Raw genomic sequence first — 13389 nt, forward strand, 5'->3', positions numbered from 1 at the left:
TTTATCATGTTTGAGGATATGATCTCAGTCAAAAATCTACCAACATCTCATGTGATCTTTTGGTCAAAAGAAAACAAGATACTGTAAAAAACAGGTCATTTCATGAATATTAATGACTTTTTTGTTGAGTAATTATTGAATTACCTTGTCTTGGTAGCCCAGTGTGATAATGGCTTATGAATTGAAGGGGGTGGCAATGGAGGCTGAGGCCGTTATTATAAAATATAAGAATCCCTAGAAGCTATATTTTTACAGTCACTCTAAAAAAGCCCTTTTCCTCTAAAAGATGTTCCTTAGTGCTTCAGAAATATTTCTTATCATATGCTGAATTAGTTGTATTTGACAACTTTTATTCAGGTGGAACATTAAATGAAATCCTACATTTCAGTGCTTGAACCTATAGATATCCCTGTGTTCATTCTGCTGGTAATTTGAATTCTGTCTACTGGTAAGGATATAGAACATGACCTTGGGAAATTTGTTAGGATTGTATATTTGGAATGTGCATACTTTTTAAACTTCTCTTATAATCATACTAAAGAGGGACATAGGTGGCTCTATATGAGAAAAAGTAAGCAAATAAGCAATATTTATACCAGATATGCTCTGCATCTTTGACACTATGTGAGTAAACATAACACTGGCACAATACATTTGTGGAAAAGAAATTATTTCACTTGCAATAAAGTAAAAAATATTTTCTCTAAATCCTTTTAAAATGTCTGAACTGAACATATCATCTGTTTTAATACAATTTTCTTTTTGAGTACTTGAAATTTTCTCTGTACAGTGTTTCTACATTTAGACACATTTGATATAGCTAGCTTGATCCCTGTTGCAGTTTGATCATTCTGTGTCTACGTGTTTGTTATCACTTATATTTTTTCCTGATATTAAGCAAAACATAAAGAAAATGTACTTACAAAAACATCTTCCAAACACATTATTAGTGTTCTGGATATTTTTCTCTTGCTCACAAATGCTGTAAAGAAAAAGGCTTTTGTTTAGGAAGCACATGAATTTGTGGGACACTTTTAACATCTTTGGTCACCAGAATACGAGTATAAACCATAGTCTTACTTTGAGAAAAATATTCCTTTTCTAGGTATATGGATTTCTTCCCAGTCCCATCTAATGTCACCACCGACTTTTTGTTTGAGAAGAGTGCCAATTACTTCCACTCAGAGGAAGCCCCTAAAAGAGCTGCTTCTCTGGTTCCCAAAGCCAAGATTATCACCATTCTCATTGACCCTTCAGACCGAGCATACTCCTGGTACCAGGTAAGGAAAATGCAAATAAAATCCAACAGGCAGAAGCAGAGTATGGACAATGAAGCATTGTTTTTAGCAATACCCACTACCTCAGGTTTTCACAAAAGAGATTTGCTAGTTGTTTGATATCTACAGAAAAATGAACAAGTTTTTCTTGATTTCCACTGAGAAATTTCCTCCATTAAGTTTTTGTTCTTATTTTATTAACTTAATCACTTCATTTAATAAAATGTATTAATGCAATAAGAGAAACTAAATTAAAATATAACAAAATATTATGTACTTTTTTATATCTCTGCTTCTATATATCTGCATTTTAAAGGTAATAATTTTAAATCATTATTTTTTCATCTGATACATGTGTACTCTATAAAGAGTCAGATAGCAACAATTTCAGGCTTTGAGGGTTGTACAGTCTCTGTTGCAACTCTACCATTTTATTTCAAAAGCAGCCATAGACAATATGTTAATGCATAAGCATTCCTGTGTTCCAATAAAACTTTACTGAATAGGCAGTAGGCCATAGACTGCTGACCCTGGCTCTAAAAAAGCTTAAACAACTGCTTGTACTAAAGAAACAGCTTAGTGGCAAAACTAATATATATAAGAATCTTTAGGCTGGGGTTGGTGGCTCATGCCTGTAATCCAAGCGTTTTGGAAGATGGGAAGATTGTTTGAGCCCAGGAGTTCAAGACCAGCCTGGGCAACATAGGGAGACTCTGTCTCTACAAATAAAGAAAATTAGCCGGGTATGGTGGCACACACCTGTGGTCCCAGCTACTTGGAAGGCTAAACTGGGAGGATCGCCTGAGCCTAGGGGGTTGAGGCTGCAGTGAGCTGTGATTGCGCCATATACTACAGCCTAGGTGACAGAGGGAGACTCTATCTCAAAAAAACAGGAAAGGAAAGGAAGGGAAAGGAAGGGAAAGGAGGGGAGGGGAGGGGGGGAGGGGAGGGGAGGGGAGGGGAGGGGAGGGGAGGGGAGGGGAGGGGAGGGAAGGGAAGGGAAGGGAAGGGAAGGGAAGGGAAGGGAAGGGAAGGGAAGGGAAGGGAAGGGAAGGGAAGGGAAGGGAAGGGAAAGGAAAAGAGAAAAGAGAAAAATTCTACATCCCTGAGATCCTAACACATCTAAATGTTTCTTGTATACTCATTGCCATTGTTTTCTGATGTTGGTTAGAACCTTGCACAGAAATGCTCACTTTGAAATAACAAACTCTAGTAATAATATATATCAAATACACTTTTAATAAATCATTGCAAATAATAGGAAACAATCTTTTAAAACTTGTTTCAGTGACAGTTTAACCACCAGTTGGAAGGGTTCAATAAGCAGCAGTCAAAATTAACATAATAACATAGTAAAATTGATGGAGTCAGTGTCTTTAGTCTCTAGGACCCTTAGTTCTCATTTCTCAGGTTTGTAATTTTAAAAAATGCTTTCCTGCTGTTCATGTGTTTATCCATTCATCAAATAATGTGCTACCATGTGCAGTTTTTTTCTAAGTGTGATTTGAAAAATAAATGTGATGCTATACTTGAAATTGCTTTCAGCCTAATTGGAGAAATATGTATAAACAAGCATATAAATTAGAAAGTAATAATCAATTGACATACAGACTCCTTCAGAATGACAAAACCCACTTGACAAAGACCATCTGGGAAAGGACAGATTTATTCATGGCTGTCGCAGAGAAGCCCAAACACCAGAACCATGGGGCACTTTCTCAAATAAGGGAAAGATACGTAAGGAGATAAATTCAGGTAAAATTAAAATGAAGAAGTGTTCTCATAGGTGCAAAGCAGAGCTATGTAAAGGAGTTATCGTCAGGTCAGTGCTGAAAAGCAGACTGAGGGTCCTATTTTCTTGGAAACGATAATGTTAAGACAAATGCGGAATGTTCTATGTACGAAAACCTCTAATCTGAAATCTGCAAGTAGGCTGGATATATGAATGCTTCCCTGTGTTAAAGTGACCCACGTAGCTTAGATCCTCCCTACAAGAGTGGGATGTTCCATTCTTACTGATTTGATTTAAAACAGCTAAGTTCTTGACAATTACAATATTAGAGAATAAAGTTGCTCATTACTGAGTCCTTCTGCTACTTAACAAAAGCAGTTGTTGAAGTTCACAAGAGGAAGAACAGATTGTTGGAAAAGCTTTTGCGGCAGGAACATAGTAGGGAAAGGTCACAAAAAGCAGATGAAATCTTAGATAGGCATTTTGATAATAATCTGAATAATAAGGAGTGGAGACATCCTGGAAAGCTAAGATCCATAAAAATCCACAATTCTATACTAATCATTCATGCCAAACATGAAGCCATCTTTTAAATCAAAACATACAGCAAATTGCAAATTGCCTGATTTGATTTTGCAACTTTTACCTTTTCCACCAAGTATCTGGAGAAAAGAAAAATAAGCCTTAATTGACTCCAAGAAAATGAAGAAAATTGGAGCATGGCAACCACTTCGTCCCTGAAAAATATAGAATTTACAGAAAAAGAAGGCTTTAAGGCTGCAAGCTAACAAAATGTCCTAAATATTACAAATAAATCACAGTGGCAAAATGCAGACCTTAACAAAGTCTAGCAGTTTGTAGTCCAGTGATTTGAATCTCAGTTGCAGAAAATTTGCTATTCAACTAGATGTAAACATCCACCAACTCACCACTAAGCCTGAATATTTATTGGCCAATTTAAAGAAAAGGTGATTTCCTCAAACCCATGGGCCTGAGCCTGAGCCATTATGAAACACTTTCCTATTTGGATTGCTACTTTCTGCATTTTCTGCACAATAAATGATTCTGATTCACCGCAAAGGTTACCATTAGATAAAATAATCTTGGCTTTTAGATACCAGGGGATGTATGATAAAAGCTGCGGATTTCAGATAATGTGCATGTCAGACTTTCTAGTACTTTCTTCATTTAAAAGAGCTGATAGGCCTTTTCTAATCTAAAACTGCATTACTAGATGGAGCGAAACTATTTGGCAGAGATAGTAGAGTGCTTGTCTATTATGGATGTTCACTGGACACTATAAATGGTTTGCTTATGAGTGGGAATGGGGCCATTAACACAGTTTTCAAAAGTTTACTTTCACAATAAAATACGTACACTAAAGAAACAACTCAGTAATGTTGGTGAAGGAATCCTATCAATAAGAATTCAACTTCTACCAGATAAATTCTCCAAAACTTACTCCCATAAGTATCATAACTTCAAATCCTGAGGCTCCAAGCAAACATTTTCATCGGTTATTAATTTCAAAATAAATAACTCTCCAGCAGTGAGGCACTTCTTTCTTTAGCTTTGAGACTTGTCACAAAGATTGGTTTTTAATTATTTACGCCTATGGTTCAGATTAGTTTAATCATCCACCTTTTCATCATAGCATCAACGATCACATGAAGACCCTGCAGCTCTAAAGTTTAGCTTCTACGAAGTGATCTCAGCAGGGCCCCGTGCACCCTCGGAGCTCAGAGCCTTGCAGAAGAGATGTTTGGTCCCGGGGTGGTATGCCAGCCACATCGAGAGATGGCTTGTTTATTTCCCTCCATTTCAGGTATGGAGTAATAAGGATTTACATCATGTTAGAATCTCATTAAGTTGATGACTTTGCCTTAAGGATAAGAAAATTTTCACTTGTTAAACTATTACTAGTTTTTCCTCTTTAGTTGTAAATAATGAGGCTGTGGCAAAGAGAAATAGGCAGAAGTGGAAAAACTGTTTAATTTTCTAAGAGTATTTCAGGATAATTCTCCCTGCTCTATTTGCTGTGCATACCTTTCCTGATTGTAAAAAGCTTCGAAAGCTTTAGATCCCTGATTCTCTTCCTGAGAATAAAGTTCGAAAGGGAACCTCTTAACCAAAAAAGACAAATAATATTTTGCTTAATTAAGTGCCATTATTTTCTTTTTGAACCCCCTTGCTGAATTTTTTATAAGTCTTATGTTTTTCTCAGGCCCTTGAATTTCTTCTGCCTGGCATCAACCTAGACTGCAAAATCAGCCAGCTCCTCATGGGATGGTGTAAGCAATCCAGTCCCATCAAACATGGTATATACCTGTGAGTCTAGAGTCATGCTGTCCAAATATGACAACCACTACCACAGATGGCTATTTTAATTTATATTAAAATCAAATAATATGAAAAGTTCAGTTCCTCGGTTGCTTTAGCCACATTTTAAGTGCTCAATAGCTGGCCGGGCGCGGTGGCTCAAGCCTGTAATCCCAGCACTCTGGGAGGCCGAGGCGGGCGGATCACGAGGTCAGGAGATCAAGACCATCCTGGCTAACACGGTGAAACCCCGTCTCTACTAAAAAAAAAAAAAAAATACAAACAACTAGCCGGGCGAGGTGGCGGGTGCCTGTAGTCCCAGCTATTCGGGAGGCTGAGGCAGGAGAATAGCGTAAACCTGGGAGGCGGAGCTTGCAGTGAGCTGAGATCCAGCCACTGCACTCCAGCCCGGGCGACAGAGCGAGACAAAAGTGCTCAATAGCTACATGTTAGACCCAGCAGCTATAGAACATGTCCGTCATCACAGAAAGTTCTATTGAACAGTGCTGATCTAGGCTAAATAGAAATATCAGAGAAGAGGTATGGATAGACAAGACTTGCTTTGCAAGCTTTGTGTCCTTTAATCCTGGTCTCCTCTTTTCTCACTGGGTCCACCCTCCTTGGAGTAACAAGAAACTTCTCCTCCTTAGTTTCTTAAGGAACTTTGTCCATGTTCAGGTTTCCTGAGAGCCTAACCTTATTCTCCACATGGATTATCAAAATATCTCTTCAACCTTTACAGTGCTATTCCTGAAAGGAATCATGAGGAATGACATGTTCTCTGTCATATTACGTCTGAGTTTATTACAACCTTTCTTCTTTTCTATTGTATGTCCCAGCTTGAATGATGGGATCATTGCTTTGTCTCTTTTGAAAGTTGGTTTCCATTTGTGATTTCCTAGTCACATTTCTAAGCTCTCTTGGTATTTCAACTGCCTTTTTTGCTTTCATAGTGTGACTTCTCAGATTGCAAACCATGAGTGTACTTGATTGGTGTGATTTCTGGTTCCAGGTCATTAATGAGGATGACCTGGATTCTATCTAACACCAATGCATGCAATTTTACTCAGGACAGTGTCTCTCACTGAATGAGTTCAGAGTGCAGAAATTTTTCATTGTACAGTTTACATGTCTTTTTTCAATGTGCATTTTTTTAATTTTATAATTTAGTTGCTAATTATTGATGGGCAACAATTAAGAACTGATCCTGCTACAGTGATGGATGAAGTACAGAAGTTTCTAGGAGTCTCGCCTCATTATAATTACTCAGAAGCTTTAACGTAAGTTTATATTCTAATTAGTTTATTGACGTTTCAGCAGGGAATTGATTTCAAAGAAATTGTAGTTTGGTCATACAACTGTCAGGTTACCTGTTCCTTATATGCTGGTTATTTTTCAATTTGACATTAACCACCAAAAAAAAATTCAACAGTGTGACAAAGAAATGTCCTAACAAAAATCCTGTGTTAATTCCTAATTGTACAAAGATTTCCCTGAAAGGAGAGAAATAAAACAGTGGTAAATCTTAAAACAAACCACAAACCTTAAAAGAAGTTATCTGAAATAAGTTCATAAAGCCTGAGCCTATTTAACAGGCAATATGGGGCCTCTTGGAAGTATGAACAGGTGAGTAACTAAGTAGTTTAGGAACTGACTCTTCTCTCATTTATGTAATTTTCAGAAACAATATCATACAGCAAGAAATAGTCCATAGGTGGTTGAATAAGCAGAGAGAAATGTACTATTATTGCTCCTAAACATTCTTTTTTTGTTTTATTTTTTGCATCTTTGTCTTTATCCAACATTTGACCCTGTCACCTCTCCTTCAGAGTCCTCAGCAGTTAAAGCATTGGTTTGATTTTTCTGTTTGTTTATATGTTTTTTTGCTGGTTTCTTCCGATTTTCTTAGGTAACTGACTCTATAAGGTTCATGACTGGGGACCAGTAAGGCACTAGGGTTGAAGAAGGCAGTTACTCTCGGAGGTGTGCCCATGCCTGAGACTGAGTGCTGTGTCCAAGTGCCTCTCTTATCTCACCCTAGTGCTGACTCTGGGCTTCACTTAGCATTTTTGAAGAAGGCCTCTATCTTACTGTGTCCATTTGGAATGGATGGCAATCAGATTTAGGAGAATTATATTTGTTCCTACCACACGTGTAGAGCAACTGGAAGATACTGAGTTGGACTGGGTCATGGACCTGACTCACACCATAAGTTGGGTTTTTTTTTAATTACATGAACTGAGCCTTTAAAAAAAAAACTGAAAAAGACTATCATGGAATTTTTCCATTGTATTTTTCAGTATAAAACTCAGTTCCACAGATAAAGTAGTTTTCCCGTTTTTTGTACTCTTCAATATCAATTTAGAAAGCGAGAGGCAGGTTCCCTTTACCTTTCAACAAACTTTACAGTTAAAAAAAAAAAAAAAGATTAGCGGAAAAACATCAAATACTGCTTATATCTCTTACAATCAAATATAGAGACACGTAAGGGAGGCATTTTGGTTTAGAGGACAAAGGAGTAGGTGGAACTCTGCAGTTTTGAGCTTCCTTCCTAAGAGTCATTTATACTTTGCTGTTATTATTAACCTTCTGACCTCTGTGTTTTCTATACTATGAGTACTGTCAGAGTTTTGTAGAGCTTAGTTCAAGTACTAACGCAGACACTGGCCTTAGGTATTTAACATTCAACTTGACCTTGTGATTTCAGTTTGCACTTAAAAATTCAAGACCATTTTCTGTTCTATATCTTTTTAAGTATCTCTTAGAAAAGAAAGCTTTTATTTTCTAAACAGTTTTCTATTTCAAGTTAGGTTATCTTTGGGTCTTTTTTTATAGAGTATGTAGCAAAGTATTGTATTTCAGAAAAAAAGTACAGTATTCTATAAAGACAGAGTTGCTTTTTCTTACGGGATGGTCCTTGACCTGCATGCTGTGTATTTGTCCCCTCTGCAGCCAGCTCAGCAGCAAGCTTTTTATTCATCTCCACTGCTGAGAAAAGGTAGTGTAAACTTAAAAGAGTATCAAAGCAACGTACTGTATACAAAGAACTGTAGGTCCCTTTGCACCTGGGCTGCATCTAGCAAAATTACTGATTATATGATTCTCTAACCTGGTTGGGGGCTCAGTGGGTGAAATAGCAAGATAAGATATGTGTAGTCCCTGAAACCACAGTTTCTGTTCCAGCAGTGCCACCCAGGCTCTCACCCTGCAGGTTGAGATAATGTGTTTCCATTCCATTTCTTTTTATATTTTCTTGTCAATCATCAATTGGCCTGACACAACTTGTAAATCCGGGCAGTGCACCAGTTGTAGAATATTTGGAAGTTTCATGTCATTGTCTGGGGTCTAAATTGATTATCCTTCACCCTATGCCCTTTGTAGTTGTTTATCTGAAAACTGTCTTCACAATTTACTTACTCCTGTTAGAGTAACTATACTGATAGCTGTTTCTGTAGTGCTGTGGAAATATTGAGGATGACTAGAGGTACAAAATATATATCCTCAGAAATGCCATTTATACCAGTTTGTATACTTTGTACACTTTGGTATTGCTTCTTATTTTTTCTTCTTATTTTCCTGCTGGTGATAATGACGACTATCTCACTGGTGCTTAAAAAAATTTTTTTTTCTCATTGGAAGACCTCTAAGGATATAGTAAACTGCAAACCAATATGAATTCTCAACTAACTACATAAATCTAGTGCTTTGCATATAGTAGAATAAATGAATGAAGCAAGGTCTATACAAATGTTTTACTATGCAATCTTGGCGTGAAAGAGTATTCCAATTTAAGAGATCTCTAAACTTACTATCTTCCATATAGCAAATTTCAGCATCAAAACTATTTTCAAGAAGAATCACAATAAGCCCCCATTGTCAAGACTGTTGTTTATTCTTTTCCACAAGTGCTAAAGAAAGCGTTCAAGACTTCTAAAGATATACAAAGTCACTGAAGAATTTGTGATGTCTTAAAATGATTAAGTACTGTCATCATGGGTGTTAAGTGATATATTTAATGTTAAATAATCTGATTTTCTCAGTGATCATGTGAATGAAATAAGCAAAATAAGCTTTAAAAATATAAATAAGAACTTTCTCATTCAATGAAGTAAATTATAATTTACAACTCTTGTTCCACATACCCTTAATCCCTAAATGGAACTGATATATTAACATTACTTTAGTTTTTGTGTTACGTGTTGTATAGTATTTTGAAGCAATCATTTGAAATAAGACAGGAAAAATAATGCTTAGCATGGAATTGTGCTAATTTGTATACACTAAAATGAAAAATATGAATTTTTAGTTTTGCCATGAATACATCTATTCACAATTATACCTAGCCATCAATGCCTATGACAGGTGTCTTCATGTTTAGAAATACTAGTTAGCTAAATACCTGAACCTGGCATCTTTATGTCTCAGCCAGTTAACCTATTTGTCAAGATGAATGAAACCAGACTATGTTATACGAATTTTTAGTATTAATTTACTTTGAAAATGTCAATAAATGGGCAATGAGAATTTGAAAGCCGGGAGTTGAGTATATTTGTTTGTTTGTTTTGTGGATAAAGGTTAGCTAAGTCATGAAGGACTGAAGTTGTTTGAAAATCAGGACTTCAATGGCTTTAATATAACTTCCTTGGCAACCAAATTTATATCGCCCATGAACTGTTTTCCTACCCACTGTAGATACATTTGAGTACAAACGTACTAAATTAAATCTTTCTTATTAGCAAATTATAGTAGCCATAGTAACTAAAATCTGTTGGTTCTCTGGATGGCATGAAAGAACACCTAGAAATGCTGAATAGGGAAAAGAAAAAATAGTCTACTCGAATTTCTATGATAAATTTTTAAGTGGTTGTAACAGTTCAAAATAAATATACATTTACATGTCCCATATATCTATCTCTCTTCATAAAACACAATGTGATAGGTACAATTAGCTCCATTTTTTTCCGATTAAAAAAACTGGGGCACAGGAAAGTTAAGCCAAAAGTCACTCAGCAAGTAAGTTGAGGAGGCAGGATTGAAACTCAATTATCTCTGAAACCTACACTGCCAACCTGTTAAGCTCTTCATATTGGCACAGGATGTTAGAACCACAGACAAACAATACTGTGAATTTTTAATAGTGAATAGCATATTAACAGGAAGTGCTTCCTTAAAAAGAACTAGAACCTCAAAATGAGCTATTGTTGTCTCAGATTTTATTATGAATAACATCCATCTCCACGTGCACTGGATGTCACTTTTCTTCATAAATATGTAATCATAAAGATATGCAAATTAAAATACATTGAAATACCACTATGTTACCCATTAGAATGGCAATAATCCAAAAGACAATACCAATTTACTGTATTAGTCCATTCTCATGCTGCTATGAAGAAATACCCTAGACTGGGTTATTTAAAAAGAAGAGATTTAGGCCAGGTGGGGTGGCTGACACCTGTAATCCCAGCACTTTGCAAGGCCATGGCAGATGGGTCACCTGAGGTCAGGAGTTCAAGATCAGCCTGGCCAACATGGTGAAACTCCATCTCTACTAAAAACTCAAAAAATTAGCCGGGCATGGTGGTGGGCACCTGTAGTCCCAGTTATTTGGGAGGCTGAGGCAGGAGAATCACTTGAACCCAGGAGGTGGAGGTTGCAGTGAGCCAAGATCGTGCCATTGCACTCCAGCCTGGGTAACAAGAGTGAAACACACACAAAAAAAAAAAAAAGAAAGAAAGAAAGAGAGAGAGAAGAAAGAAAGAAAGAGAGAGAGAGAGAAATGAAGGATAGAAGGAAGGAAGGAAGGAAGGAAGGAAGGAAGGAAGGAAGGAAGGAAGGAAGGAAGGAAGGAAGGAAGGAAGGGAGGGAGGGAGGGAGGGATAATTATACAACTATATAAATTTGCTAAATAGTGCTGAATTGTATATTTAACAATATGTAAATTTGAAAGAAAGGGAAAGAAAGAGAAGAGGTTTAATTGACTCAGTTTTACATGGTTGGGAAGGCTCAGGAAACTTAGTTATGGCAGAAGCCAACTCTTCACAAGGAGGCAGAAGAGAGAATGAGTGCCAGCAGGGAAAATGCCAGATACTTATAAAACCATCAGATCTTATGAGAACTTACTCACTATCACAAGATAAACTGCCCCAATGATTCAATTACCTCCACCTGGTCCTGCCCTTGACATGTGGGTATTATTACAATCCAAGGTGAGATTTGGGTGGGGACACAGAGCCAAACCATATTGCAAATGTTGGCAAATGTGTGGAGAAACTGGAATCCTCACACACTACTGATGGTAATGCATAATATGTGGCCACTTTGGAAAGCAGTTTTGCAGTTTCTTAAAAACTAAACAGCATCTTACCCAACAATCCAATTTCATTCTAAGAATCTACCCCAGAATAAATGAAAACCTAAGTCCATAAAAGCTTGTAAGGGAATTATTATACCATTATTCATAATAGCTAAAAACTAGAAATTTGTTATCCACACTGGGGGGTGGGGGTGGGGGTGGGGAAGGAATGTTCAGAAAAGAAACAAATGTAGAGTTAGAAAGAGTTTATCTGGGCCACGCATGGTGACTCATTCCTGTAATCCCAGCACTTTGGGAGGCTGAGGCAGGCAGATCACCTGAGGTCAGGAGTTTGAGACCAGCCTGGCCAATGTGGTGAAACCCCATCTCTACTAAAAATACAAAAATTATCTGGGCATGGTGGTGCATGCTTGTAATCCCAGCTCCTCCAGAGGCTGAGGCAGGAGAATTGCTTGAACCCGGGAGGCAGAGGTTGCAGTGAGCCAAGATCGCACCATTGCAATCCAGCCTGGGTAACAAGAGTGAAACTCTGTCTAAACAAAAAACCAAGAAATAAAGAAAGAAAGACTTTATCTGGAACTAGGGATGACAGCAGGGATTGACTGCAATGGGCTGCAAAAATACGGGTTTTCAAAGGATAGTGGAAATGTTCTAAAAACAGATTGTGGTGATAATTATACAACTATCTAAATTTGCTAAATAGTGCTGAATTGTATATTTAACAATATGTAAATAATACCTCAAAAAAGTTGTTAAAATAAAATACATATCAGTAAAACGATTCCTTAAATAAGAAACATGTTTGCCAGAAGAGAACTGATTTTTAAAAACTGCTATGCTTATCCTATATTAGTAATATCTAAATGATGGTATTTTGATTTTGAAATTTACTGAATTGCTATTTTCAATTCAGTATTCACCCATAGAAATGGTTTTTCCATGTAAAGGCATTTCAGACACACTTTAGTCTTCCAAGTGTAATCTGAATGTTTTGTACGATTAACCCGCACGAGGGTAGAAATAAAGTCACGTTTTCATTAATATAAAAATGTCGGCCAAGCAAGAGGGCTCACGCCTGTAATCCTAACACTTTAAGAGGCCAAGGCGAGTGGATCACCTGAGGTCAGGAGTTCGAGACCAGCCTAACCAATATGGTGAAACTCCATCTCTACTAAAAATACAAAAATTAGCCGGGCGTGGTGGTGCATGCCTGTAACCCCAGTTACTCAGGAGGCTGAGGCAGAAGAATTGCTTGAACCCGGGGGGGTCAAGGTTGCAGTGAGCCGAGATCACGCTGCTTCACCCCAGCCTGGGCGAAAGAGCAAAACTCCGACTCAATAAAAAGAAAAAAAAAAAAGTCACTGTTTAGAGGTTGAATCATTGGAGAATCTTGGTGCCCCTGCCCACAAGTCTTTTACCGTTATTTCTAAACATCCCCAGAAGATATTCCATACAAGCATAAGAACCATTCTTACCCATTCTTGTTTTACTCTTTAAATCAACAAAATTTTATTCAATAACTATTACGTGCATGACTCTGGAGACACAATGATAAACAAAGTATCCCCACCACCAGGTTAGGGTAGCCATAGAAGCGGACACTAAACAATACATGAACACTTCCTCCAAAATGTTCACTGCCTGAAGGCCTTGAAAGGAGGGGCCCAGCCATGAGAATGGTTGCCAGTGCTTACATAAAAAGATTGTTTCCTCGCTGTTCCACCAGACTTCACAGAAACACTGCT

At 37.3% G+C, this 13389-nt stretch overlaps 1 protein-coding gene across 6 annotated transcripts in view; it reads left to right on the plus strand.

Moving 5' to 3' along the window:
• Positions 1-13389, plus strand: part of NDST3 (N-deacetylase and N-sulfotransferase 3) — a 192729-nt gene that overhangs the window by 169548 nt on the left and 9792 nt on the right. For all 6 annotated transcript variants that reach the window (XR_012435032.1, XR_012435033.1, XR_012435034.1 and 3 more), the window contains 3 exons: positions 1106-1280; positions 4664-4834; positions 6499-6608. Coding sequence is in view for 2 of the 6 variants with exons in the window: in XM_005555787.5 (XP_005555844.1) it covers positions 1106-1280; positions 4664-4834; positions 6499-6608 (456 nt within the window). In the remaining 4 variants the exon portion in view is untranslated. The remainder of the gene's footprint in view (positions 1-1105; positions 1281-4663; positions 4835-6498; positions 6609-13389) is intronic.

This window comes from Macaca fascicularis, chromosome 5 (genome assembly GCF_037993035.2).
Source record: "Macaca fascicularis isolate 582-1 chromosome 5, T2T-MFA8v1.1".
Taxonomy (NCBI): domain Eukaryota; kingdom Metazoa; phylum Chordata; class Mammalia; order Primates; family Cercopithecidae; genus Macaca; species Macaca fascicularis.